Here is a 15,083-nt window from a genome sequence, read left to right as displayed (position 1 = left end):
CTGGGCGTGTATTATGTGCGTACATCGGGGCGTGTTTACTACTTTTACTAGCTGGGCGTTCTAACGAGAAGTATCATCCACTTCTCTTCAGAACGCCCAGCTTCTGGCAGTGCAGATCTGTGACGTCACTCACAGGTCCTGCATCGTGTCGGCACCAGAGGCTACAGATGATTCTGCAGCAGCATCGGCGTTAGCAGGTAAGTCGATGTAGCTACTTACCTGCAAACGCTGATGCTGCTGCAGAATCATCTGTAGCCTCTGGTGCCGATGTGTCCTCGCTCGTCTGACACGATGCAGGACCTGTGAGTGACGTCACAGCGTGATCTCTCGAGAACACGCTGTGTCTGCACTGCCAGAAGCTGGGCGTTCTGAAGAGAAGTGGATGATACTTCTCGTCAGAACGCCCAGCTAGTAAAAGTAGTAAAAACGCCCCGATGTACGCACATAATACACGCCCACTTGGACTTTTACTTTTCAACACGCCCAGTTGCACTTTTGCAAGCCTCATTTGCATAAATACAAAAATGGTCATAACTTGGCCAAAAATGCTCGTTTTTAAAAAATAAAAACGTTACTGTAATCTACATTGCAGCGCCCATCACATGCAATAGCAGATAGGGGTTGCAAAATCTGGTGACAGAGCCTCTTTAACAATAAGCGTAACATCCATTCTGTGGACTGAAACATTCAGTACATTAAATTTTTTTACGTTTTGAGAAGGTCGCTCACGCTCACTCTTAGGGTATGTGCACACACACTAATTACGTCCGTAATTGACGGACGTATTTCAGCCGCAAGTAGTGGACCGAACACAGTGCAGGGAGCCGGGCTCCTAGCATCATAGTTATGTACGACGCTAGGAGTCCCTGCCTCTCCGTGGAACTACTGTCCCGTACTGAAAACATGATTACAGTACGGGACAGTTGTCCTGCAGAGCGGCAGGGACTCCTAGCGACGTACATAACTACGATGCTAGGAGCCCGGCTCCCTGCACTAAGTTCGGTCCGGGACTTCCGGCCGAAATACGTCCGTCAATTACGGACGTAATTAGTGTGTGTGCACATACCCTAATGGTAATGTGCGCTCAACCCAGGGCCAGAGGTTGAGCGCCTATTACATTTACGCTTAATCCTAGGCAGCTACTGGATTGCCATTTCTGCTGCAAGTGAACTTTGCCTTAGGCTGGGTTCACACGAGCACATTAACGTCCGTAATGGACGGACGTATTTCGGTCGCAAGTCCCGGACCGAACTCAGTGCAGGGAGCCGGGCTCCTAGCATCATAGTTATGTACGACGCTAGGAGTCCCTGCCTCTCCGTGGAACTACTGTCCCGTACTGAAAACATGATTACAGTACGGGACAGTTGTCCCGCAGTGAGGCAGGGACTCCTAGCATCGTACATAACTATGATGCCAGGAGCCCGGCTCCCTGCACTGAGTTCGGTCCGGGACTTCCGGCCGAAATACGTCTGTCCATTACGGACGTTTATGTGGTCGTGTGAACCCAGCCTTACATTCAATCCCAGGTAGTTGAGTCTGTGCATGTCTGCAGAGGAGAAAGCAATCAACTGTAGACAAATTGATCTCTCCAGCAAAACCCCCTTTATGCATAATGTCCTGTATACAAAGCAAATCAAACAAATAATACTGCCCCCATGGACCAAAGTCGCCCTTTCAAATTTTTAATATCCAAAACTACCGTTCAGACATAGGGGGCGGCATCTCACTGTGATCTCTAAACCATCTACATAGACAGAAAAACAAAGACACATACAAAAGTTTTGAAAGCAAGAAAAAGATCTTTTAAGTAACCCTCATCACTTACCTACTTTTTTATAAGGAAAACTCCAGTGAACACCAAAGTTTTCTATGTGATTGTCACCTGTATCATGATGTCGGATGTCACTGAATAATAAAAAAATAAGCAATGGGTCTGGGCTGTTGCATAGCAAAAATTCAGGAATGCACTGGGTGACAACCACGAATTCTGCTGTTGTCACTGACTGTCCTTCAGGGGGCTTTCTATAGATAATGTAATGCTATTGCCATCCCTGCAGTTTACACAGTGCCTGTAACATGCATGCTGCTGTAAAGGAAACTGCTCGCAGCCACTCATGTGCCTTAGACCTGAATCTGTGACTTCTCAGCATTCTGCGCACAATTCTGAATGATCTATAGAACTACTTCTTCTGATAGCTGTGATCCAGCCACACTTCTATACCAGAGCTACAGGGCTGCGGCTGATAGGGCATGATGGGTGTTGTAGTTTAGCAATAGCTGGAGAGCCACAGGTTCAAGAACATTTGGCTGCAGTCAATCCATTATAGCACAGAAACGAATCATGACCAGAAACAGCGACTCCACCAGCAGAATAGTGAGTGCAGCTCTGGAGTATAATGCAGGATGTAACTCAGGATCAGTACAGGATAAGTAATAGTATTTATTTATCAAGTCATTCATCTTATGTAAATATTTAAACTGAAAATGAAAATGTTGTTCAAAGGTGAATATAAGGGGCATATAGAAACTCCGGTAGGGCACATTCACCCTCCCTTCCCCCCCACTTAGATAATTGTAGGTTTTGCAACTCTTGGCGCAAAAGAAAAATCCCAGTCACATTATTAAAAGATCCAGTAAATTTTACATGTAGGCAGAACATTAGAACACAGTGCAGACATTTGAATAGAATTAGCTGTAATATTTCATTCCGTTCCATCTTTTTTTCCCCAGCAGGAGGCGCCATTACACTGCACCCAGACCAGCAATAGACATCAGTGATTTGGGGAGCTGCAGCCCGGTGCTCCCCTGGAGTAAGGTCCAGACTAGGTGACATTCCTGTGCAATCTTGTGTTCAGGAGGGTAACGAGATGCCATAATAACAGTGTCATTTTCCCTACTTGAGTTGCAGTTCAACAGCGGTAAATGGTAAATGTTACAAAATAAGTGTCTGTCTGCACGGACTTCTATTTCTATTGGCATCGCTACAACGTCATTATGTTGCTGAAACTATATGTATATCTGTCTGAAAAATGCAACATGATAATGTCAAAAGAATCGCAACGATTTTTGTCAATGTGGTGGATATAAGAATTAACAGAAATGCTAGCACAGGCTTCCAGTATCCGTAGTTTCAGTTGCTGCACATCTCGTATCTTCACAGCATAGACAATTGCCTTCAGATCACCCCAAAGATAAAAGTCTAAGGGGGTCAGATCGGGAGGCATTTCTTCTGCGGTGTTGCTATCAGTGTGTGAAGAGTGGGAGAAGAGGGTTGCATTGACAATCCAACACAATGGGCAGCACTTTGAACACATTTTATAAGTGGTCAGAAACTTGTAAATAACTCATGAAAGAATAAAGTAACGTTAAAACCAAGAACACCATTGTTTTTCTTGTGAAATTCTCGATAAGTTTGATGTGTCACATGACCCTCTTCCCATTGAAAAAACTAAAGTTGGATACAAAATGGCCGCCATGGTCAACACCCAGCCTTGAAAAGTTTCCCCCCTCCCATATATACTAATGTGCCACAAACAGGAAGTTAATATCACCAACCATTCCCATTTTATTTAGATGTATCCATATAAATGGCCCACCCTGTATATTATATCTAAAGGTAAACTGTAAAATCATGATCAGGGTTCAACCTACACTCAAGTGCGCCCATCACCTGCACAGAGGAGGCAGTCATTTCAAGGGACTCAATATTTAACATAAATCTTTACCTTTTATCATCATGTCATTTTTATGTTCAACTTTCTGTGCAGATTAATTTGTCAATATATCTTCTATATAGCGGACAGAGCAGTTTCTCTGATACAGAGCTCCAAATCCCCTGCATAAAGTTCAATGATAAAATTCTGTCGTCTTGCAGTCACCACTAGAGGGAGCCTACTGAATACTATTTAAAGAGACTCTGTCACCACATTATAAGTGCCCTGTCTCCTACTTAAGGAGATCGGCGCTATAATGTAGGTGACAGCAGTGCTTTTTATTTAGAAAAACGATCTATTTTTACCACTTTAAGAAACTCATTAAAAATCGCTCAATGCCCAACTGGGCGTGTTTTTACTTTAGACCAAGTGGGCGTTGTACAGAGGAGTGTATGACGCTGACCAATCAGTGACCAATCAGCGTCATACACTTCTCTCCATTCATTTACACGGCATCGTGTTCCTACTAGAACACAATGTGCAGCCACATAATGTGTGTGTATGTGGCTGCACATTGTGTTCTAGTAGGAACACGATGCTGCTGTGTAAATGAATGGAGAGAAGTGTATGACGCTGATTGGTCACTGATTGGTCAGCGTCATACACTCCTCTGTACAACGCCCACTTGGTCTAAAGTAAAAACACGCCCACTTGGGAATTAAGAAACAAATTAGCATAAATCTAAAAATCGCTCATAAAGTGGTAAAAATAGATCGTTTTTCTAAATAAAAAGCATTACTGTCACCTACATTACAGCGCCCATCTCCTTATGCAAGAGACAGGGCACTTATAATGTGGTCACAGAGCCGCTTTAATAGAGGGGGTCACCAGATTTTGCAGCCCCTATCTGCTATTGCAGCAGATCGGCGCTGCAATGTAGATTACAGTAACGTTTTTTTTTTTATTAAACGAGCATTTTTGGCCAAGTTATGACCATTTTTGTAGTTATGCAAATGAGGCTTGCAAAAGTCCAAGTGGGCGTGTTTAAAGTAAAAGTCCAAGTGGGCGTGTATTATGTGCGTACATCGGGGCGTGTTTACTACTTTTACTAGCTGGGCTTTCTGAAGAGAAGTATCATCCACTTCTCTTCAGAACGCCCAGCTTCTGACAGTGCAGATCTGTGACGTCACTCACAGGTCCTGCATCGTGACGGCCACATCGGCACCAGAGGCTACAGTTGATTCTGCAGCAGCATCGGCGTTTGCAGGTAAATCGATGTAGCTACTTACCTGCAAACGCCGATGCTGCTGCAGAATCAACTGTAGCCTCTGGTGCCGATGTGTCCTCGCTCGTCTGACACGATGCAGGACCTGTGAGTGACGTCACAGATCTGCACTGCCAGAAGCTGGGCGTTGTGTAGAGAAGTGGATGATACTTCTCATCAGAACGCCCAGCTAGTAAAAGTAGTAAACACGCCCCGATGTACGCACATAATACACGCCCACTTGGACTTTTACTTTAAACACGCCCACTTGGACTTTTGCAAGCCTCATTTGCATAAATACAAAAATGGTCATCACTTGGCCAAAAATGCTCGTTTTTTAAAAATAAAAACGTTACTGTAATCTACATTGCAGCGCCGATCTGCTGCAATAGCAGATAGGGGTTGCGAAATCTGGTGACAGAGCCTCTTTAAGTATAGAGTTTAAGGTATTACAGTATGCAATAAGTGCCTTCTAGTGGTGACTGAAGGTAATCAGAATTTTATCATTGAAAAACGTCTATGCAGGGGATTTCGAGCTCCATATAAGAAATTAAAAAGAACGGAGCTCTAACCACAGGATTTTTTTTAAATAGACATTAGCCCCAATTACATTAGACAAAGAGAGTCAATTAACAAGGGAAAAGCCAGGAGCAGGGATATTCCCTAGAGGAGAGCATATGATTGTTAAAGGGGTTGTCCAGGATTCAAACAATATGGCTGCTTTCTTGCAAACAGTGCCACAACGGTCCATGGGTTATGTGTGGTTTTGCAGCTCAGTCTCATTCATTTCAATAGAGCTGAGCTGCAATATCAGACAACCCATGGACAGGTGCGACGTAGTTTTTGGAAGAAGGCCGCCATGTTCTTCTAGTGTTTGATTACATAACTCAGGGCAAAAAAAATGGAACTTCCAGTGGTGAATACAGACATCCTCCTACTATACACATATGCTGGAATATATATTGGATTATACTGCGTTTGAGCACATACACCGCGTTCCAAATTATTATGCAAATGTTATTTTTCGCTGATTTTCCTAAATAGTCGATGCAAATGACAGTCAGTATAATCTTCAAGCCATCAACCGTTGGAGTATAATGCAAATTTTATTGTACAAATCTCCTAATGATAACAGGTTTTTTTTTAGAAGTAAAAAACTCAAAATACACCGTTTCAAATTATTATGCACAACAGAGATCAAACATTTTAAAGCTTGTAAGGAGAACTAAAATGGTAATTTTTTGATTTTGCAGCATCAGGAGGTCATATTTACTGAAATCAAAAGCTCTTTCAATCCAAAAAAACGTAACAGGCCAAGTTACATGTTAACATAGGACCCCTTCTCTGATATCACCTTCACAATTCTTGCATCCATTGAATTTGTGAGTATTTGGACAGTTTCTGCTTGAATATCTTTGCAGGATGTCAGAATCGCCTCCCAGAGCTTCTGTTTTGATGTGAACTGCCTCCCACCCTCTTAGATATTTTGCTTGAGAATGCTCCAAAGGTTCTCAATAGGGCTGAGGTCAGGGGAACATGGGGGCCACACCATGAGTTTCTCTCCTTTTATGCCCATAGCAGCCAATGACACAGAGGTATTCTTTGCAGCATGAGATGGTGCATTGTCATGCATGAAGATAATTTTGCTACGGAAGGCACGGTTCTTCTTTTTGTACCACGGAAGAAAGTGGTCAGTCATAAACTCTACGTACTTTGCAGAGGTCATTTTCACACCATCAGGGACCCTAAAGGGGCCTACCAGCTCTCTCCCCATGATTCCAGCCCAAAACATGACTCCGCCACCTCCTTGCTGACGTCGCAGCCTTGTTGGGACATGGTGGCCATTCACCAACCATCCACTACTCCATCCATCTGGACCATCCAGGGTTGCACGGCACTCATCAGTAAACAACACGGTTGAAAATTAGTCTTCATGTATTTCTGAGCCCACTGCAACCGTTTCTGCTTGTGAGCATTGTTTAGGGGTGGCCGAATAATAGCTTTATGCACACTTGCAAACCTCTGGAGGATCCTACACCTTGAGGTTCGCGGGACTCCAGAGGCACCTGCGGCTTCAAATACCTGTTTGCTGCTTTGAAATGGCATTTTAGCAGCTGCTCTCCTAATCCTATTCATTTGTCTGGCAGAAACCTTCCTCATTATGCCTTTATGTGAACTAACCCGTCTGTGCTCTGAATCAGCCACAAATCTTTTCACAGTACGATGATCACGCCTAAGTTTTCTTGAAATATCCAATGTTTTCATACCTTGTCCAAGGTATTGCACTATTTCACGCTTTTCGGCGGCAGAGAGATCCTTTTTCTTTCCCATATTGCTTGAAACCTGTGGCCTGCTTAATAATGTGGAACGTCCTTCTTAAGTAGTTTTCCTTTGATTGGGCACAACTGGCAAACTAATTATCACAGGTGTCTGAGATTGATTACAATGATCCAAAGAGCCCTAAGACACAATACCATCCACGAGTTTCATTGAAAAACGATTAAATGTTTATGACACTTAAATCCAATGTGCAAAATAATTTGGAACACGGTGTAGATGTTGTTCTCAGGCAGAACAACCCAATCCTTTGTCATATTGTAGCAAGTGACCATAAAATTCAATATGCAGCAGCAATACGGGAGGATAAAACACAGAGGTGTAGCATTACACGGCGTGAGGTTCTTGTCGTGCATTGAGACACATTAAAGACTAAATATACAAAATCGGTTGTTACCATTTATTGAAACTGCAAGTAATAGGTTTAATGGCCTGCCAACGAAGAGGTTAAAATAAATAAATTAATATAAAATTCTTACGGGGTGGTGTAAGGCAAGACAAGGCGCCGAAAGTGGTTTTGTCATAAGGAAACCTGCAGCAATATTTTCCCATAGTGCTTTGCATTGCGGACCAGTAAAGCAGGAGCTCCTTGTGCCTCCTATAATGAAAAGGCGAGCGTTCCCAGTATAACGACCTGCAATAGAACATGCAGAAATACTTGCCTTGCGTCTCTCTACAGCTTAAAAAAGTCCATGGCGAAAAAATAAAAATCTGATAAAAAAAAAAAGGTTGGGCCGGACACAAACCCTACTTCTATATGTTGAGGCCTCTTAACACATCCAGGAGGGGGTTACACCGAGAGGTTACGCAGTGGGAATCTGGACAGATAACAAAGAGGTTGCTGCTCGAGCAATTGCAAATAATATAATATATATTTTATATATAAAAGTGACTGTTAATACAGTGCATAAATCCACCAAGCGCCTCCTAGTGGCACATCCTGAACCGCTCTAGGCACTTGGACCTGACCAAACATGCTTTGTTTGCCCCATGTGATCGCCACCATACCCAACCCCAAGAACTTTTACACTGGCAGCAGATCAAAATCCTTAATACCTTTGCTGCAGCCTATATGAAATAAAAGCAAAGGATTCCCCAGAACCGTTGGAAAGACAGATATTAATGAACCTATCCACAACAAAAGCATCCCGCAGGAAAGGAAGGGGTTAAATGTATAAAGGGGTAGGTCACGCTGCTAGTCGTTCATAACCGGGCCTACAAACTAAACGTTGCCGCAGCCGGCAGCACTTTCTTGTTTCAGTTTAAGATCCAACTTGCGAGATCCCTTCTCCATCCACAGGGCCGGCAGCACGGAGCGCAGCTAAACGGGGGAAATGCCATGGCCAGAACCATAATCTTACCGTCTGACCCTGACCGGATGGACCGCAACCTGTTCTAAGTGCTTACGGGGGCAGAAACAGGAGCGATTCTAGCCGCTTTCTGCACTCGAGGGGTTAACCAGGTGGAATATTTCAAGGCAAGCTTCACGTAGGGGGGCACGTAACACTGGAGTCGGGCTAGTAGAGCCCGCCTCGTTCCATGACAAAACCTACAGTATCCGCTGTGTCAGAGCAGCCTTTGTATCATTAAGTCCAATATACATTGTTATTATTTGGTCATTTACATAAGTGTTGTGTAATCGAGTGCTTCATACGCTCATCAGGCCTCATTCTCCGTAGCGGAAGAATTAGCTAACACGGTGTCCGGCTGGCGGCTCATTCTGTCCAGCTCCTCCTGGACGTTGGTCAGCACGGGCTTCTGTCCTGTATAGATAGAGGGCACACCATCAGCATAGAGAAAAGTCACTGAATAATTAAAGCATCACGAAAAATATGTGTAAGGGACTGAGCTGCAATACCAAACTAAACCCTAGAGTGGCGCTGTTTCTGGAAAAAAAAAAATAGGGATTTTTTTTTTTCTTCTCATACACATCAAGGCAACTATTTCTCAGTGATATCCAATTCTGGAAAAACACTGGCAGCTCTAAGTGAAGCCGTTTTGTTAGCCGTTTTGTTTTTCATCCATCTATCGCGAGAATGGTGCTTCCTTAACTCTTGTTCTGCCAGGCAAGGTTGCTTCCGTAAGGGCCTGTTCACATCACCGTAGCCCTTCCATTGAGGGGTTCCGTCAGAAGTTTCCGTCAGGTTAACCCCTCAACGGAAGGCAAAACGGAAACCTAAGCTTCCGTTTCCCTCACCATCGAGATCAATGGTGACGGAATCATTGCTAAAGGTTTCTGTTTGTCACCGTTGTGACAGGGTTCTGTTGTTTTGAGGGAATCAATAGCGCAGTCAACTGCACTATTGATTGTCAAAAACGACGGAACCCGGTCCCAACGGTGACAAACAGAAACCATTAGCAATGATTCCGTCACCATTGAGATCAATGTTGAGGGAAATGGAAGATTAGGTTTCAGTTTGCCTTTCCGTTGAGGGGTTAACCCGATGGAAACCCCTCAATGGAAGGGCAACGGTGATGTGAACATGAAGAGACACGCGTGTACACACTCAAGACGGACGTCTCTCTATTCAGACCCCGGCTTTGGAGTGGTCGCCACAGTCCTCCTGGCGGAACAGGGGTCAGGACTCCTATCAGACATTTATTGTGTATACGCCATAAAAGTCTGACGACGGGAGTACCCGTTTACACCCACATGCTACAAGAACGCATCGTTTGGCTTACCTGGTTTCTTGGCAGAGCTCGGAGCAGACCCCGGCCCACCTGGACTCCCAGGAGATCCTGTCTTTTTACTCAACAGACTATTGAAGAAACTTGCCAGGACTCCTTCACTGGCCGCAGCATCTGTAATAAGAAACACAATGGATTGTGAGATGATTAGTTCTACAATTAACGTGTAATAAATATTGTGGTGCGTTACTTAGACTGCCCACTCACGGTAGAGGACTAATGCTCAGTCTGGACTACGGCGCTAAATTGGTCTTCTTTCTGGGACACCAAGACACGGTTTTAAATAGAATGCAATTCATATCCCGCTAGATCAGCTGGCACAGAGCAGTCTATGTATGGGCACTCATCTCTCCGACAGTCAGCGGATTCAGTGCCACGTTTCTGGAAACATCTTTCTGGTGATCGCCATTTAATATCTATGACAGCCCTGAGCCAGCCAAGAAGCGATCAGAGATTTAGTCACCATAATCCTTCCTAGAAGAGCATTTCCTTGTACTGCAGTAACCAGTGTATTGAGTGGCTTCCAATAGTGTCCTCCACCAATGAATCAAAGTCTTTGGATTTTCGAGACTATGTTTAGACCTTTAAAACACTTCTAGACCGTAGAAACGTTAACATCAATGCATTTATTATTCACAAGTACTAAAGAAACACACAAATCCTCAGGAACATGGGCATAAATGTACGATCAAGTAAGGGTATGTTCACACAGAGTTTTTTGCAGGCAGAAAATTCTGCCTCAAAATTCAGTTTTGAGGCATTTTGATCTGCCTGCACGCCGTTTGTTGCCCGTGGCCATTGAGCGTCGATGCACAAAAACGCCGTGAAATGCGCTTTCTCTGCCTCCCATGTCAATGAGAGGTCAGGGACGTAAACGCCCGAATATAGGGCGTCACTTTTTCCCGCGAGACTGTTTTTCCGTTCGCGGGAAAAAACCGCCTCCACCTCCCACGGAAATCAACGGGAGGCATTTTCGACGCGGTTTCCACATAACAAAAACTCAAGGGAGAACGAATATGCTGCAACCCGGCAGAGAACCTATCACAATAACGACGTTATATAATGTGCCAGAGAAAAATCCCAAAATCATGTCACCAGCTGCCTGTCACCTAGAAGAAAACAGAAAACATCTTCCAAGGCTATATATAGCTATATATATATATAGCTATATATATATATATATATATATATATATATATATATATATATATATATATATATATATATATATATATATATATATAACCCCTTAATGACCAGGCCATTTTGCACGTTAATGACCAAGGATTAGTTTTGTTTTTTCACGGTCGCATTCCAGTCGTAACTTTTTTTTTATTCCGTCGACATAGCCGTATAAGGGCTTGTTTTTTGCGGGACGAGTTGTATTTTGTAATTGTAACATTTTTAGATGCTTATAATATATTGATTAACTTTTATTAACTTTATTTTAGGAGAGAATTGAAAATAAGCAGCTATTCCAGCATTAATTTTCACGTTATAAATTTACGCCGTTTACTATGCAGCGTAAATAACATGTTCACTTTATTCTATGGGTCGGCACGATTACGGGGATACCAAATATGTAAAGGGTTTATAGGTTTTCCTACATTTGCACAATAAAAAGCCTTTTAGGAAAAAATTACTTGTTTTTGCATCGCCGCATTCCAAGAGGCGTAATTTTTTTATTTTTCCCGGGATGTGGCCATATGCGGGCTTGATTTTTGCGGGACAATGTGTCGTTTTCATTAGTACTATTTTGGGGTACATAGGACTTATAGATTAACTTTTATTTATTTTTTTAAGGGGGGAATGGAAGAAAAGAGAAAATTTTGCCGTTGTTTTTTGCGGACGCTGTTCATCCGGCGGTTTTAATTAATGTGTTCATTTTATTGGTCAAGTCGTTACGATCGCGGGGATACCATATATGTATGTGTTTTGACACTTTTACTTCACTATGGGATCTGTTGATCGCATATATAATGCTTTGGTATACTTCGTATACCAAAGCATTATTGCCTGTCAGTGTAAAACGGACAGGCAACCTGTTAGGTCATGCCTCCGGCATCGCCTAACAGGCGTTTGCTGAAAACAGACCTGGGGGTTTTTGTTAGGCCCCCGGCTGCCATGGAAACCCGACGGCGACCCGCGATTTCTTTGCAGCGGCGTCGCTCCCTCCCTCTGTCAAACACATTAGATGTCGCTGTCACTATTGACAGCGGCATTTAATGGGTTAAACTGCCGGAATCGGAGCGCGCTTCGATTCCGGCAGTTGCAGCAGGAGCCAGGCTGTGTATAACAGCCGTGCTCCTGCCGCTGATCGCGTGGGTACAGTGACAGTACCCGCGCCATCACAGGACGGATATATCCGTCCTCCTGCGCGATCTAGCAGCTGCAGAGGACGGATATATCCGTCCTTCGGCGTTAAGGGGTTAAAGGTGTTTTCCCACAAACACATGTATCCCCTCTCTATTCAGGCCGCCACCGCATCCAGGCACAGAATAACCAGAGAGGTTGCCCCTGAATGAGCACGGCTCAGAAACGGCCTAGAACTTAAAATAGCTGTCGGACGACTGTATCCCACGGATGTGGCATAAAAATCATAGATGGGAATAACCCTTTAAGGTGCCCATATACACTAGATGAAGGTCAGCTGAACCTGCCATTTTTGGCAGGACCAGCCGAATATCTAATGTGTATAAGGGAGTACCATGCTCGCTCCTTTGTTCCAGCGAAGCCTGACAACAGCTTATTCCCCTTCCCCATTTAAAAACCCCAGCACGCTCGGCCAACGTCGGGAGGAAACAAACGTTTAATCAGCCATCTAAAGAGTATGGACAGCTTTATTCCTCAGTGGATCTTTCGTGAAGAGTCTATAAACACTGTCGGGGTCCAGGAAGAAGCATCCATGTTTTTCTAAGATAACTGGTAGATCCGGTGAGTGTACGACACTTACTCTTAATATTGGGGTCTGGTTTTTTGACGGCCGCCATTGGTGAGGAGCTGGGCACGGTGGTGGGTCCTGTACGACCTGGAGTTCGAGGGGAACTGGTGGGAGCTCTGGCTGGAGACTCCTGAAAGGTAAGAATTGTGGATTTTAATGGATTTCTTGCTGCAGTCATCTTCTGTATACATCAAGAGTCAAAGCAGGAGTTAAATCTTCCCGGCTTTGAAGAATGATCGCTCTTGTTTAGTTCAGGACCAGTCCCACACCCAATAACTTGTGAGCATCACGCTGCTCTGCCCTCAGGCGTTCAACTATTGGGGCTACACTGGCAGATAGCCATCGATACATAAGATGAGACATATGAACGGTTCCACGCCTAGAGACGATCTATATCCATTGTAAGAAAACTAGTCTGAGGCCAAGTAGCTCAAAATAGAGGAAGAAAACTAATCAGATTTTTCAAGTAAAAGTTATTAAGAACCAAACCCAATGACAGAACAAGAAGGCACAGAAAACTTTTACCTATGTCGGAGCTGAATGCCATGGTCTGACTAATGAATCAATTCTTAAAGGAACACTCCTAGAAAACTGATATACTGCGTTATGCCTAGTGCAGGGCCTGAGGGGGTGGAGCAGGACGTCTCTCTTCAAATCCCTGAGTCACGCTCCGCCTTCTCAGGCCGTGCACTGGACATAAATAGTGTATCAATTTTATTTGGAGAATTGCTTTAAGGAAAATGGCTACAGTCATAACATGTAAAGCTGGCCATAAATATTAGATATATGTCGGCTGAACCCAGCGATTTTGGCAAAACCGGCTGACCATCTAATACGTATAGCGGCGGCATCTGGCTCTCGCAAGACGGCAGATGCCGGGGGAGAGAAGGGTCGGGCATATTGAATTTCAACATTCCGATCCCTTTATTGGTTAGTAGATAAGGCAATCCCAGAGGCTCTCACCCTTCTCCCTATTGAAAACACATGCATGCTCGGTCGAGCCGAGGGTGCATGCGTATGAGGGAGTCGGAAGAAATAGCTGTCGGACTAAAGTGTACGGCCAGCTTAAAGAGGCTCGGTCACCAGATTTTGCAACCCCTATCTGCTATTGCATGTGATCGGCGCTGCAATGTAGATTACAGTAACGTTTTTATTTTTTAAAAACGAGCATTTTTGGCCAAGTTATGACCATTTTTGTATTTATGCAAATGAGGCTTGCAAAAGTACAACTGGGCGTGTTTACAGTAAAAGTACAACTGGGCGTGTATTATGTGTGTACATCGGGGCGTTTTTACTACTTTTACTAGCTCGGCGTTCTGACGAGAAGTATCATCCACTTCTCTTCAGAACGCCCAGCTTCTGGCAGTGCAGACACACAGCGTGTTCTCGAGAGATCACGCTGTGTCGTCACTCACAGGTCCTGCATCGTGTCAGAAGAGCGAGGACACATCGGCACCAGAGGCTACAGATGATTCTGCAGCAGCATCAGCGTTTGCAGGTAAGTAGCTACATCGACTTACCTGCAAACGCTGATGCTGCTGCAGAATCATCTGTAGCCTCTGGTGCCGATGTGTCCTCGCTCGTCCGACACGATGCAGGACCTGTGAGTGACGTCACAGCGTGATCTGGCAGAAGCTGGGCGTTCTGAAGAGAAGTGGATGATACTTCTCGTCAGAACACCCAGCTAGTAAAAGTAGTAAACATGCCCCGATGTACGCACATAATACACGCCCACTTGGACTTTTACTGTAAACACGCCCAGTTGTACTTTTGCAAGCCTCATTTGCATAAATACAAAAATGGTCATAACTTGGCCAAAAATGCTCGTTTTTAAAAAATAAAAAACGTTACTGTAATCTACATTGCAGCGCCGATCACATGCAATAGCAGATAGGGGTTGCAAAATCTGGTGACAGAGCCTCTTTAAGATTGTGGGGCTTTATATGGAGAAATTGCATTTCCATAAAATGATTAAGGGACAAATGAAATGGAACAAAGCCCAGAGGAATATTCTGGGGCCCCAGATTTATGTTAAAGAGGCTCTGTCACCAGATTTTGCAACCCCTATCTGCTATTGCAGCAGATAGGCGCTGCAATGTAGATTACAGTAACGTTTTTATTTTGAAAAAACGAGCATTTTTGGCCAAGTTATGACCATTTTCGTATTTATGCAAATGAGGTTTGCAAAAGTACAACTGGG

General features: G+C 44.0%; 1 protein-coding gene across 2 annotated transcripts in view; it reads right to left on the bottom strand.

The window, feature by feature from the left end:
- Positions 1-7,640: 7,640 nt before the first annotated feature.
- The window catches only part of DYNC1LI2 (dynein cytoplasmic 1 light intermediate chain 2), a 41,177-nt gene continuing 33,734 nt past the window's right edge, over positions 7,641-15,083 (bottom strand). For both annotated transcript variants that reach the window (XM_075838633.1, XM_075838634.1), the window contains exons 11-13: positions 12,896-13,013; positions 9,937-10,056; positions 7,641-9,017 (exon numbers count right to left, since the gene is read on the bottom strand). In XM_075838633.1, the coding sequence (XP_075694748.1) occupies positions 8,914-9,017; positions 9,937-10,056; positions 12,896-13,013 (342 nt within the window). In that variant the 3' untranslated portion in view covers positions 7,641-8,913. The remainder of the gene's footprint in view (positions 9,018-9,936; positions 10,057-12,895; positions 13,014-15,083) is intronic.

The sequence above is a fragment of the Rhinoderma darwinii genome, chromosome 9, assembly GCF_050947455.1.
Source record: "Rhinoderma darwinii isolate aRhiDar2 chromosome 9, aRhiDar2.hap1, whole genome shotgun sequence".
In the NCBI taxonomy this organism is placed as follows: Eukaryota; Metazoa; Chordata; class Amphibia; order Anura; family Rhinodermatidae; genus Rhinoderma; species Rhinoderma darwinii.
This window is presented reverse-complemented; position numbering and strand designations above follow the sequence as displayed.